This window comes from Labeo rohita, chromosome 14, assembly GCF_022985175.1.
Source record: "Labeo rohita strain BAU-BD-2019 chromosome 14, IGBB_LRoh.1.0, whole genome shotgun sequence".
NCBI lineage: Eukaryota > Metazoa > Chordata > Actinopteri > Cypriniformes > Cyprinidae > Labeo > Labeo rohita.
In genome coordinates this window covers 28984008-28998972 of record NC_066882.1, presented here as the reverse complement: position 1 = coordinate 28998972, position 14965 = coordinate 28984008, and the positions used below count along the sequence as shown (strand labels likewise).

General features: G+C 37.7%; 1 protein-coding gene across 2 annotated transcripts; it reads right to left on the bottom strand.

The window, feature by feature from the left end:
- Positions 1–7042: 7042 nt before the first annotated feature.
- On the bottom strand, positions 7043–12546 carry slitrk4 (SLIT and NTRK-like family, member 4). 2 transcript variants are annotated; one of them, XM_051128385.1, is made up of 3 exons: positions 11809–12546; positions 8983–11322; positions 7043–8446 (listed from the first exon to the last, which is right to left on the bottom strand). In XM_051128385.1, exons 2-3 carry the CDS (start codon positions 11281–11283, stop codon positions 8438–8440), a joined length of 2310 nt encoding a protein of 769 aa, XP_050984342.1. In that variant the 5' UTR covers positions 11284–11322; positions 11809–12546; the 3' UTR covers positions 7043–8437. The 2 variants fall into 2 exon arrangements, with proteins under 2 accessions (XP_050984342.1, XP_050984341.1); XM_051128384.1 differs by having other exon boundaries at positions 7043–11322.
- Positions 12547–14965: the final 2419 nt, after the last annotated feature.

Genomic DNA, 14965 nt, shown 5'->3' with positions numbered 1-14965 from the left:
TTTTATATGAAATATTTACACAGAATTCAGCAACAACCCACCTTAACTCTCCAAAGATTTGCCCTTACACTTCTGCTGAAAAATTGAGATGTATCAAGAATCATTTTGGAATCTGTTGATTCCCTGTTGACTCTATCAGAGTCTAAATGAATTACAAAGTGCCTTAAGATTCCCACCTTTAGTGTCCACATCATCAACAAGCTCTCAAAGCTTTCTGCTGAGCACAGATTTAAAATGATAGCTTCAAATGCCATTATAGGCCATTAATACAACTACTCTGGATGTACCAGCCCAAGCTTAGTGAGGGAGGGGGAGAAACGGAAAAGGGGCTCATTTATTTAAAAGAGTTGCCATGGGGAATGACATCCATGATTAATGTGGGGGTTGATTATGCAACCAATTGACTATAATTCACATCCAAAGAAACAGAGGCCAGTCAGCTGCCAGAAGGGCTGAGGGTATTAATACAGAAATTTAGCATTTACATGACACCCTTTTCAACTAAAAACAGAAAACTTTTTTTTTTTTTTTTTTTTTTTTTTTTTTCCATTCATTTATACAAAAACTGCATTTTCCAGGCCTGAAAATGCAAGGTTTCAAAAACACTGTTATCATCCCTTTGTAAACAACAAAAATGTGGATTTTTGAAAATTCACTATTAGCTGGCATCTGCCTAGTACCCTTTCTGGACTCTTTTGGGGCTTTGCTATTATTATTTTCTGTGATGGGCCAAGCAGATACGGCCTGCAGTCCCGAGGCTCTCACATTTATCAGATGTGAGCTTCAGGGTATCCACAGAGGAAATGCACTATTGTGAGTCTGGCTGTAAGTCAAGGGGACTAAGAATGTCATGGATGAGCATGAGTTTTTCTCTGTCGTGGCTTTGGAAAATATGATCTGATTTATTTACACCTGTCACTGAAATACACAATGTAGGGGTTCTCCAACATCTGAAGTTTGCACTGATGAGAGTGAAAATGTGCGGCTGTGTGAAAAAGTGACATTTTGTATGAGAGATGTATGGGGAAGGAAAGAAGCAAATGAATGAATGAATAATTTCCACCTGAAAACATTTTAAAATGTAATTAATTGCTTCAAATACATGCTTTTTTCAACAGTCATAATAATAATGAATGTTTCTAGTGCATGCTTGAGAATGTGTATATGCATAGACAGATGTTACCACATGAAACACCTTTACCTGGGAAGAAAAGCTGAGGTGATCTTGGATAACTTTGAATAAACCCAAATCAGTCTTTGAAAATCAGTGATTACAAGTTCTTATTCCATTTGATGAAACATTGATTAAAAACAAAAAGTTCAGTGAATTACACATAAATGACAAATGAGTGATTGACAAAAATTGTAACTGAAACATACAACCTCAAATAGACTGCTAACCTCAGGCGATCAAAACTGTTCCAATAGCAGGTGCTAAATGATCTAAAACAATGCTATCAAAATATTTTTATAATGCTGTGTTATTATAAAGCAGCTAAACATAATTTCCTCTACAGTTTTGTACCTCATAAACAACCATTTTCACACTGAGAATTACACAGTTAATTTAAGATGATCAATATGACGGAGGAAGGATTAATGTGCCTTTAAAAGAAATTTATCTTCCGCCAATCGAATATAGGCATCGGCATGAGATGTTCTTCTGAATATAAGGAGACAACTTCTACACCGCTCTATTCACAGGAAGTTTTGTGGGAGTTATCTACATAAATTAATTGAGCTGTATTCATGAGATATATATTTGTGAATAATAGATGAAGTTTTGAAAGACAGCATCACCAAATGATATCAAGAGACTGTTGAACCACTAGTAAAGCAGGCATTGTGCAGTTAACACATGCAGATGCAGTACAAAGCTGCCAGTTTCTGTTCTTAACAGCAACAGCAGGGTTTTGAATGGATAATTTTAAATGGAACATGAAAATGTTTAACAGCTGTCTTGATTGTATCGATGGTTTGGTTCCAACTGTGCAATTAAATGTCTGAATGGAATACTGCATTAAATGTTTAAATAAAAAAAGGAAATTAACCTTACACTCCGGTTACTATGCTGAAAGGCATTATCTAATATTCATGACCACAGAAAAAGACTCAACATGAATGCAAAATCGTTATAGTTTTAGAGTGAAATTAATACCTTCCAGTCATTATAAATAACAAAAATAGCACAACAAACAAGTCCTAGCAACATCATGACCCTACTGCAGGGGTTCCCAACTCTGGCCTTTGAGATCCACTTTCCTGCAGAGTTCAGCTCCAGCCCTAATCAAACACACCTCCACAAACTAATCAAGGTCTTCAGGAATAGTTTTGATCAAGGTTGGAGCTAAACCTTGCAGAAAAGCAAATGCCTGAGGTATAGTATATCAGCACTTGACCTATGTACAAATGAATTAATTGAATGCAAATACAATAAAGCAAACAAGCGCCATCTGCAAACAACTTATTAAGATTCTCCTCAAGTTCAAACAGGTGTAAGATTCTCCTCAAGCAGAGTAACCACAGGTGTTGTTCATTTGTTGTTTTATCATGTCAGACCTAACAAATATTATTTCACATTTGCTTTTGTTAACACTATCTGTAGTGTAGGTGGTATATTTTCAAACACGATACAGCATTAATTTCCAGCTGCAATTCGTACAATAATCAACACAATAAAACATTGCCAGATTTACGTTCAATAAAAAAGCAACGCAAAATCATTCTGCAGAAATGCCTTCATTGGCATGTGTTTCAAGCAAGCTTGGGCTGCACATATTACATGCTACTGCATGTACTAACAAGGGTGGCCATTTCAAATTCTGTAATACCGAAAAGGACACTGTTCAGTGAGGACAATGGAAATAGCCTGAAATCAGTGTCATAACTTGTTTTAATTCAGGAGTGATATTTACCCCCTTAAATTGATTTCCAGGGCATTTTTCTATCTACTTAATGAATGTGATTTGAATAATAAGACACAATAAGGCTGATACCAGTCAAATGAAATTATCAGCAAAATCCATCTTCGCATAGAAGCCGCATCTGAAGTGCATATAGATGTAATTACGCAAAATATTTAATGCAGCTCAGAGATGCCACAAATGCATTTACAATGCAATTACAATTGCACAAATAATGGTATGAGATTAATGCTTTAAATATAAAATAGATTGAATATAGTACAATGAAATGATACTTAAAATATAAAACTAAAGAGTAAAGTTTACTTATCAGTAAATCATTGCAATACTGTTTCAACCGATTAGTTCAAAACAGCTAAATCATTCAGATATGAAGCAAGTGAAAAGATTTGCTAAAAATAGTAAGAGTAGTACACTAGTATGCACTTCTGAATTTAGCTACTGTCTTTATGAATGGCTTATTGAATTATTGTCTCGATTCGTTCAAAACCACTGGAGCAAAACACCACTGTGTAGATCAGAGATTAAATAGAGCAACAGAGTCCATCTTGACAATATTGTGTCTAAAATGCATGCCAGTTAATATTAAACTTGAACATAACATTAAGATTTTTTTTATTTATTTTAGGGCTGTCAAATGATTAATCGTGATTAATCACATACAAAATAAAACTTTGCTTAATATATGTGTGTGTATTGTGTGTAATTATTATGTAAATATAAATACACAAATTAATGTATGTATTTAAGAGAGAAAAAAATATGTATGTGTTTTTATTTATATATAATATAAATTCTATAAAAATTATAATAAATACATATACTTGTAAATATTTCTTCAATATATACATGATTGTGTTTGTATTTATATATTAATAATAATTACACACAGTACACACACATATATTAGGCAAAGTTTTAGTTTGTATGTGATTAATCTTGATTAATCATTATTTACTCATTGTATAATTTTTAAAATAGTAATCTTAAAAGAAGGACAAATCCTCAAGCCTGTGCTAGTATACAGACATGGTATTTCAAAACCGAATTGTCCGACCTAAAAATGGACAGAAGGCCACCTTAAATACAAGCTCAGCAAGAATAGCAGCCACACACTGTTAAACTTCTCACATTGCCCAGATGAAAGCGCTTCCTTCGCATGTAAATTGTTAATGTGAGACCGATTATACAACCTCGTGTACAACGGACAAACAGAAACCAGCAGAAATTCTGGCTTTGTTACATGGATGTAGAGCAGAATGACATGCTCTGGGAGTCTGGGACACCTGAGCTTCCAGCGTGTCTCTATGTCTTTGTCTTATTCATTTACATCCGACTGAATTGTGAGGATGAATTTGTATTCCATGAGTAGGTAATTCTCCTTCCATAGGGAAATCACTGGAAGAGTATACAAAACCAAATAGCAAAATTACATTCTTTACACATGTAGGCAGAAAACTAATTGGAATCTGACTGTGAAAGAGAAAAGGCGAGAATGATCGGTAAACTCATTTACAGACTAAATAATAGGCTGTCAACGTTTTAACAAAGACTGTCAAAGGTTTTGTTGCTAGAAATAGGCTAATAAAACATGTTTAGGTGCACACCTCAGGTGGGACGGCTTATGAAACATTTTCATTCATAAACTGTTAATGCCCTGCGTTATTGTTTCGGTTTTACATATAACCTCATATTTATGTATGGAGTCATTTACTGCAAAGAAAATGAAGAGCTTTGGTGTGCGAAGTGGTTTATATTTAATGAGATCTTTAAAGACAACATGAAACAGCATTCACAATGCATTTTGTGTTTATGTGAAACACAAAATTCAGCAGAAAATAGCTTAGGAAGTGATGATGAAATAGATATCATGTTTGGCTATGTATATTGTTCGCTCATATTATTGTAATTGCAGAAAAAGTGTTTCAAATGCAGAGGGAGTTATTATATTTTAATGAAAGATAATGTTTGTTTTTTTTCTTGACCAGCGATATTTTTTTTATTTCATTTAGTCTTCAGCTAATAATTAATATATATGTACATCTTAAAAAAGGAAGCTGGCTTGCAGTGTTGTTGCTTCCTCTGTTTTCTCCCTGATGTAAGTCTTCCTTTAACAGTACAGTCTGAAACACACACACACACACACACACACACTTGTGCCCCTACTCTAAGACACCCTCTCCAACTCACGTGAAACATCGCTGTTGTGCTACTGTCATGTCTCATGTCACATTTTAAAGAGAGACGTAAAGCATTTTTGTATCGTCCCTGATGTTCCTGTCACCAAAACTCTTTGTGTAAACCTGTCACCAAGAACAGGCAGCAGTGATTTGTTTACTTCCTTCAAATCAAATTGAAAAGGATGCCAAGCCAAAACTACAAAACAGGCCTTTTTTTCCGCAGCTGTCCTCTACATCTCCGAAAATGGCTGGCACTGCTTCTGCCCCAGACTGTATGCTCATCTGCAACAGTCAGTTTCAGACCACAAAAACACCTTTTCCACTTTCCATTTTCCACTTTAACTACAAGTTCCAAGAGTTCAATATGTCCAAATTGCCAAAGAAAAAGCGCATCAGGTCCGCTGAGCTTATCATTTGTGACTGTAATGAAAAAAGACTACATCTAAACATTCAATCTCGCCTTCGGCATTGTGCATGTTATTGCAGCTAAACACTTCTGTGTCAAATAGAGCAGAAACAGGTGATGAGAAAAGAGAAGAACGGTGCTGTTCACAAGAACTGTGTAATACTGAAGCGCTCGTGTTCAGCCACGGACCAATAACTTTTCTCCCTGGCTCATTTAATGCAGCTATATTCAAAAAAAAAAAAAAAAGAAAATATGTCAAAAGCGTGGTTGTCAAGGAAACATGAGCTAGCATGAGTCACAAATTCACAATTGTGCAGGCCCCCAGTACAATCATTAATTAGTGCACTAGGAAGTCTCATTTACATGGAAACAACACAAAAAACAAGATTAGCAACTGCCTTAAGCTTGGCCTTTCTAAATGGAGCTTTACTGTAAACCATCCATCTTTAAACGTCAAAGTGGGCTTACAGTTTTACACTTAAAACTGCATTATAAATGCCACAGACTTCCATAGAGGTATAATATGTTCCTTAAAGGCACAGTATACTCAGTTCACGAACACACACACACCTCAGCAAAACAAGAGAACATCTTACAAAACCATCTCGATTGTGGAGAAAAAAGGGACAAAACTATTTCAGCAATCCTGTTTTTTTAATCTGCAAAAGTATCATAAATAAAGATACCTAAACAGAGGAGATCAGGGGCAATTGTAATGCTTGTAGACTGCTACTTACAAATCTAATATGTTGGTGTAAGAAAGGTTTATATGCATTAAAGGTACATAATCTGTTAACGGACTGATGCAGAGGAATTTATCAGTGGCAAGGTAAGAACATAAACACTGAACATTTTAAATTATAGCTACTAATTATTTTAGCTGTTACATGGGTTAACATGTATACTTTTGCACTGAAAACTCAGTTAAACAAAAACAATCTAGATGAGAATGAGAGTTATATACTTTAATGGTCATTGTATGTTGTAGAGACTCATTCTTTCAATTCAGTGCTTTTTCTCATATTACAATTGCCCCCAAATTGTCTCTTTTTACAGAAATGAAAGTGGGATTGTTACTAAACACAAAAAAAAAACAAAAAAAAAAAAACTAAAACGTACTGTTCAAATACTAAATCTTATTTTAGACATGCAGTGCATCACACATGATGTTTCAGTTTTAGTACTCATGTTTTAGATGAAGTACATACGAGAAGGACTGTCAAGAGCCTCTCTAAAGCACGATCCTGCTATCATCGAATGGAAACAAGCTGTTTTCTGTTTTTTTTCTTCTTCTTACATTTTTCTCTCTCACACACACAACATCAACAGCAGGCAATTCAGCTAACATTTATGTTTCTCTTATCTGTTGCCAACTCAAGTCAAGTGACCCTCGGCGTCTTAGATTAAGCTCTTTTTTTAAAAACTAGAGAAGGTAAGACCTTTGGAAACCTGAACCATACACCAGAAAGCAAGAGTGAGTGTTAAACTGCTTTAGTAGATTAAAAATCTACAAGACACTTCATTTACCAAACTGTCTGTAAGAGCATTCAGGGCCTTTTATTGAGAAGCAACTTTAACAATCAACAAAACATGATAACACTTCTGTAAACAGAAAAAAATCAGAAAGAAAGAAAAGACAGAGCAAATTAGATTGGAGTTTAATACCTTGACCTCAACAGGATTGCACAATGTAATTAATAACCAATATACAGATTTCTCATGACTGATATAAAATTGTATTTATTTTTATCTCTCATGGTACATTCTATTTTAAACAATCATTAACTTAATATTTTAAATAAAGACTGAATGAAATTAAGCCTTTTCTTTTAAAAAATTAAGCTCTCTCTTTCTGTAATATTAATTTGAACTGAAGACAAAATAAAGATTTCAAGCTAATATGATTGAGCGTAATAATATTGCACATGAAAAGTGATATGATTCTGACCAAATCTGCAGCCTTTTCATAAGGCGAGTTAAGTCTCACAGTTGTGTCGATAGAACACAATCCTCTCCACAAGTGCAATAAATTACAGCCAATTAGTACTTTATTCCCACAAAGTGTTTGTACTACCCAGAATCATATCACGTTAATGCACACTTATTTGGTTGCATATTGTTAATAAGAAACCTTTTACAAGTTGCTCTGGGATATAAGAATAAGCAAACTGTTAGACGTGATACGCTAGGAGGCCTCACCTCGTGCAACGTGACAGTGAAAACGACATCACCGTCATCTGTATGCCTCTGTTGGTCAGCCACCAGCAGAATTCAGAATGTAACTCAGGTCAGAACAGAATTTTAGATTCAGAGCTCGCCTGTATCACTTATAGCATTCAAAATGTCCCTTGAAATTGTTAAATAGTACCAATAGTCTTTAAATAATTCTGCATAGAAAAATAAATTAAATATGAAGTTAAACTACGAATTGACAGGTGACAGGTGGTCATCAATGTTTTTTTTTTTTTTTCTTTTTTTGATTTTCCGCATTTTTCTTGAATCCACTATATTTTTCTTGATGAGACTGTTGAATTTAATTGTTGACTGTTGTAATTTACACAACTGCCCCACAAATACAAATAATGTTGACTTACAAAATAAATCCAGATACGCTTACATGGCAAGCAGCTGTTTAGTTTCTCTTGAGTTCATGAATGTCCTGTCATGTGCCATAACCAAACACTTCAAGAAGAATCACATTTCAGTGGAACAATATCAAATGGCTCTTTACAGGTAATTGGAATAATCCAAAATGTACGCATGTTGGCTGCCAGTACCTTCAGATATAATCAAATCCAAGAGTTTCAAGTCCCCAAAAGTGGCAAAATATAATCCAAGAGAGGGGGAGTCTGGGGTATTCCACCACTTTCAAGCATGTGCCAACTTCCATTTCTTCCACTCCATTTGATTTTGTCATCCCAAGATGCCTAAAAATACTTCCAACCAAACACAATGAAGAAGGGTCAATATGAAGTACACTCAACACTGTTTCATGACCCAATCATTTGGTAAAAACAAAGTTCAGTGGAATCTGATGAAATTCATATCAATAGCAGCAAACTACGACTGTTTTTTTTTTTTTTTTTTTTTTAAGGATACTGACTGATGTGATTCTTAACTCTTAATGGCATCACAACATAAAAATGGTATGCGATTTTAACACAGCCACCGATTCTAAGGGAGTTATGTTTTGTGTAATGAAACGTGTCCGGTATTCCATTGGTCATTAAGATTTGTCTTAAGGCACTTTTGTCATTACGGGGCAGGTGAAGATGATGTTCTAGAATTTACTGAGGGCTGTCTGTTCCTCTAGTACTTGAAGGTAGTCTGGGGTCCCCATTTTTGCCTTTAGTTCATAATAATCACTTTTACGCTGCTCAATCACTATCTTACTGTGGTTGCCCCCTATCAATGATTTTTTCATTTTTTTGTCATGTGGTTTCTCGGGGTAACGGATCTCAAAGCCACTCACCCCTATACTGTTGAAATCCTTTTTGCTCTCCAAGTAGCTGTGGAGGAACATGCTGTCTCGTCCCGGTAAGAACTCGTCCAGCTCGTCGATGGTGCTTAATCTCTTCCTGGGGTCCAGGGGTAGAGAGTCCTTGTCTTTGTCGGCGCTGTTGCGCAACATCATTTTCTGTCTCTCTGAGTCTACAAATTTGAAGCCCGAGTCTGAGTCTCTAATTCCACACGTGTGAGCTTTGCTCATGTGCTCGATGGTCTGCGGGATGAAGGTCTCTCCACCCAGGTCGTCCTTGTTAGATTTGTGATTGTGCCTCCTGATCTGGAGAGGCATGGAGCCGCACTCCTGGTTGCCGAGTCCCTCCTGTCTTCCCGCTGGCTTTTTGTTCCGTCTCAGCACAAAGACCAGCAGGCAGAAGGCCACAAAGACAGTGAGGATCAGAACTACCAGTATGCTCAGTATCATAATAGACAAGGGCACAGGACCACTGGGGGGTGCCTTGCCAACTCCAGCAGGTGACAGCGATGTGAGGACAGGGGTGGCGCTAGTCAGGATGAAAGGAGGCTTGGCGATGAGCTTCGGGCACATGATCTCATTTTTCAGCTCTCTCAGCTCAGTGTTGGAGAACTGCACTGGAGACGCACACTTGACCCCTTTGGCGGCAACCCCTTCGTTCAGCTTTTCAAGCCAGAGTTTCAAAGCCACTAAATCGCAGGAGCATTCCCAAGGGTTGCCATCCAGGTCTATCTGAGTGAGAGATTTGAGCTGGTCTAGGACGCCACTCACAGGCAGAGTCATGAAGTGGTTGTTCTTTAGATTCAGTCTGGCAAGAGAAATGCCTGCAAAGATGTATGCAGGCAGGCTTCTGAGCACATTGTTATTCAGGTACAAGAGCTGCAAATTTGGCATGGAGTCAAATGTCCCTGCTAGCACCTCCTTTATGGCATTGTACTCCAAATAGAGATACTGGAGGTTGCTAAGCCCAAGAAACATTTCAGGGTGCAGCTGCTCCAGCTGATTTCCATTTAGGTATAGCCTACGGAGGTTGGTAAGATTTGAGAACACACCTTTTTGGACGGTTGATATTTGATTGCTGCCCAAATGTAACAAATCTAACCCCTCAAACCCCTGGAAGTCAGTGGGACTGATATCTCGGATGTAGTTACCACTAAGGTGCAATTTCTTGGCGTTTGGAGGTTTAGGTACAAGGTCCGCTAGACTCTGAATGTTTCTTTCTTGACAGCTGACACTAATGCCAAAGTCAGAAGGGTGAGCTTTGCAGGTACAGGGCTGGGGGCAGGAGAGGGGAGGGATTCGAGTTTGATAGGACACGATTTGGCCATTTTTACCAGCTGGGTTACCAGCGACAATCCCATTGCCATATATTTTGGAGGGATTGGTAGTTTTGGGTGCTTTGGTCACTAAAGGTGCTATGGTTGAAGGTGCCACGTTCGACATGGTTAGCCCACCCTCGGGCTGGGAGGGGGGCATCCGTACATCAAAGTCACTGCCTGTCCCCATGGGGCACAGCTCCTGCTTATTAGTCTCCTTTAAGAGTCGGCCATATAGGTCACTAGGGGTCTCACAAATAGCCTCTCCAATGAAAATGTTATAGGGCATATTCTCCAACCAGGCTTTCAAAGGTAACAAATCACAAGTGCAATTCCATGGGTTGTCATCCAACTGCAATTCCACTATCCGGCCAATGTGCTCCAGAACTCCAAGATAGGGAAGCTTCTGTATCCTATTCCCTCTTATGTCCAAGTGAGTAAGGGAGGCGAATCGGAAAATGTTCTCAGGTAGGCTTTGAATCAGATTGTCATTTAAAATGAGAACCTTCAGTTTATGCAATTTGTTGAAGGCTCCTTTCTCAATGAACTTGATTAAATTGTAGTCAGCCTGGAGGTATTCCAAGTTCTCGATCCCTCGGAAAGTGTCGGCGCGGAGCTCTTTTAACTCATTGTTATTTAAGTGCAACTGTTTCAATGCACTAAGCCCCACAAAGGCCCCTCCCTCAATGTTCTGGAGTTTGTTGTTCCCCAGCTGGAGTGAGACTGCGTGTGTGAAATTCACAAAAGAGTTGGGGTAAAGGATGTACAAAAGGTTGTTCTGGAAATTCAAATGGTAGAGGCTGGATACTGGAGGCTGCAGCTGTGTCGGTCTGTACACAGTTATTTTCTCGCAGTTCACATAGAGGACGTTCTCGATGGACATGCAGGAGCAAGCGCTGCAGGTCTCAGCTCTGAGGTCCGAATCCGAGTCACAAAATGAACCCGATATGGAAAAGGCCAACAGAACAAGCAGCAGCATTTTGCCTTTTACAAATCCCCCAGTAAACCATTTAGTAACCTTAGAGGGGGGAAAAACAAACAAACAATCAAAACACATGCCTGTTTCCCATTGAGTCACACAGCTAATGCCAAGATCTTACAGCAGGGGTGTTTAAAAAGCCCTCTGCGCACACAAAAAACTTGGGAAAACCTGTTATGTGCCTTGTGGATCCAAACATAATATCTGAGCCTACAGTGAAAATAAATCCATCTGTATTTACAAGCACCACAATTATAAAATATATATATATATATATAATTGTAATACACTGACGTAGTGTGACTAACACCGCAATGAATGTATGCATCAGCGTATTTCTTGTGTTTCAGTGAATCGAAGATGGAAAAAAAGTCAATGTCCATCGCATACAGAAGACAGTATTATCACCGTCACAAAAACGTTATTTAAAATACAGTACAAAAAGATAATGCTCTTTGAATTCTCAAGCTTTTCCAACAGATTATTGGATATGTATAAAAAAAGAGATAAGAATTCAACACTCACCGGCAATGTTAATATCTCCTCCTTTTCAGATAACACCGGACATTGGGAGCGCCAAGAGAGGGACTATTCCCATTCAGTCAGGTTCAGATTTCAGTCTCAGCCTCTCTCGTCAGGCTCCACTTGTACAAAACATATATTGTGTCATAAAATCCCAAGGTTACTGAGCTCTTTTGAGGCATCTCAAACACGGCGCTGCGTATTTGCGCTGAAAAAAGAATTCGTTTCGAAACCAAAATCAAAATGGTGAAATAGCAAGTGGATGCAAATTTGGATGCAAAACAAGTCCAACATTCTTCCGTTGAAAGAACTGAACATCAGTTCAAACGCAATTTGAACGGATAGTTCGCTCAACAGTTCCGGAAAAAAACAACTGATACAGATCTTAATAAATTTAATCGCAACAATCCATCGCGCGTCGCGGCTCAACCCGATTACCGAAAATCGGAAATCGACTCCAGATGATTCCTGCCGTTTCTTGGGATTATGCAAGTTGCGAGATAAGAGGAAAAGAAACTACGTGCTCTGATGTCAGACCGACGAGGAAATTAATAATTCAGCTGAGTAAAATACGGTCGAAAAAGAGAAGCCACCCTACACCGCATCATCAAAATAAGTATTGTTGGTGCAGTCCTCGTCCGAATAATGAGACCAGTCTTATAAACCAACTATTCCATCTCGTCTTCTTCTAAGTATGTTGGTTTTGTTGCTGCATTGAGCTTCCCACACAGTGGAGCGGGAGGAGAGAAAATGCAGAGATGCAGAGAGAGAGAGAGAGAGAGAGAGAGAGAGAGAGAGAGAGAGAGAGAGAGAGAGAGAGAGAGGCAGAGGCAGAGGCAGAGGGTGAGAGTGAGGAAAGCGCTCGAGGGGAGGGGGGTTAACAGGGCGAAAATATTAAGGAACAAAATTCAACTTCAGACACCCCTTAAACACTAATAACGCGCTCTGCGAGTATCTTTCGTTGTGGGATCTCTGGAAATGGTGACGCGTAATCTTTAGTTGGATTCCGGCCAGTTCGTGCGCGCGTTACAGATTTCCTGACAGCAGCGCGCGAGGATTTAGCGAGTATATTTTTATGTATTTTATTTATTTAGTCTTATTTTACAATATTTCGATTACTCTCTCGCGCGCGTCTTAGAGAGTTAAATGGAGAGAGTGAGGGAGGGGAGGACGATTGACAGGTCGAAAATACTGAAGAACAACATTTAACTTAAAATATCTCTGAAACACTCAGTAGTGAACACTATAGAGCTCTCTTTCTCTTGTGTTTTTCGTTAAGGGATCTCTGAAAATGGTGACGCGTAATCTTTAGTTGGATCAAGGCCAGTTTGAACGCGCCTGGTTGCCTGGCAGCAGCAGGAGGATTTAACGCGCGGGATTCTTTGTTTTCTTTATTTTACAATCTTAAGATTGCGTGGCTGCACGGCACCGCGTTCAGAAACTGCGGCAAAGTCACCGACAGTAGTTTGAGCTGTTGCACGCACAGCAATATTTTTTATAGTTTGACAGTTCGCCAGGGATGGTGATTCATTCTTGACAGACAACAGGTGCGCCGTTTTATCGACTTCTTATGTCTTTCCAATAACCTGAACATCGATTTGTGTTCATCCATGTGTTTAATTGATTTTATGCCGTGCATGCTTCGCAATTGGAAGCAGTTATGATTAAACCTTTAGATTATGAAGATGTAATAGGAAAGTAGCGGAGTTAGCGGACACGGATGAAGCATCGGTGTCTGTCGTGTCCTGTATGGATCTGCAGTGGGTTAATGTTGAACCAAGAAAAAAAAAAAAAAAAAAAAAAAAAGATCAAACACGGCGCCCTCATCTGGCAGAAATAAGTGAGATTTAGCTCATAAAATGGATTGCATTCCAAGCTGTTTATATGTTTAGATTTGCTTTATATTTTGTCAGTGGTACGCATGATCTGATATAGGCGAGACGGTAAACGGTGAGGTTGTCACATTGTCTGCTTCAGAAACTGATTTAAGTCAAAAATGCACTAAAATTAACTAAACTTCCAAGATCATATTGTATGTTGAGGATATGTGAACACACTGATAATTAACCTAATAATTTAAACAAAAATAACTGAAACAAGGAAAGGATATTTTTTTCATAAATACAGTAGTTTTATATTTTTCTGATTTATTAAATTCTAAATTACAGTTTCTGACATCCAAAATAAATAGCTATTTTGTCATGTTGTCCTGTCTTTAATATTTATTTAATATAATATGTTTTTTTTTTTTTTTTTTTTTTTTTTAATTAATGTGCCTATAAAGAAACCAACTCAGAAAAATAAACTCACTCTGAAAAATATTATTTGGTGAATAAATTGTGATAACTAGCCCTATTCTTGCTACAAAGGGTTTATATAAAGTTAATTTATTTTTGTGTAGATGCCACTTTACAACCAAATGTAATATTGTAATAATGTAATATTGACATTGTTAAACGTGGAGCTCATTTCAGCCTTATATAACATTTGGGAGCCTAAAACAACATCTGTTGGATCTATGTGAAAGAAAAGCTAGATATTCATTAAACCCTTGACTATAACAGCACCTTTTTGCACCTTCTAGTAGTTTGGAAAATTATTAAAGCTTATGGCTTAGAGAGCTGGAAATCACAAGAAATTCCCACCTCAACGAGACGTAAAACAGCAAAGAGCCCCCAGGGGCTTCGCTCAGTTATAAGCTGGGCAGCAATGTAGCTGTTGTTCATATTTTGTAAATTCCTGTTTATGTATGGGGTAAACACTTTCAGTCTGGGTGTTTAGTGTGAAGTGACAGCCTTTGCTCTGTGAATACGGGGGTTGTTCTGGTTTTTGTGTCTGCCTCTCTCAAGTTTCTGTCTTTGATATGTTAAACAACTGCCTATTTTTAACTAGCAACAAGAAGAAGAAAAAATACCAATAGTGGCGGTGACAATAAAAAACATATAAGTGTTGTTTGTTTTGTACACAGTTTTGTCACTTGGGTTGGTTGAATATCCTTTAATTTAATGCCGGTGTTCAATGTGTTTTTTGTTTGTTTTTCCATAAACTTACTGCCTAACAAGTGTGCAAAGCAACAATTATCGTTCAGTTATTTAAATGTTATATCTTATCTTGCCTTACTTCTGGAAATATTATTTGTCTAATATTTTAGTCTGTATAC

What these genes read in the sequence shown, in the direction of transcription:
- slitrk4 (XM_051128384.1), bottom strand. Translation starts at nt 11,283, where the DNA reads ATGCTGCTGCTTGTTCTGTTGGCCTTTTCCATATCGGGTTCATTTTGT.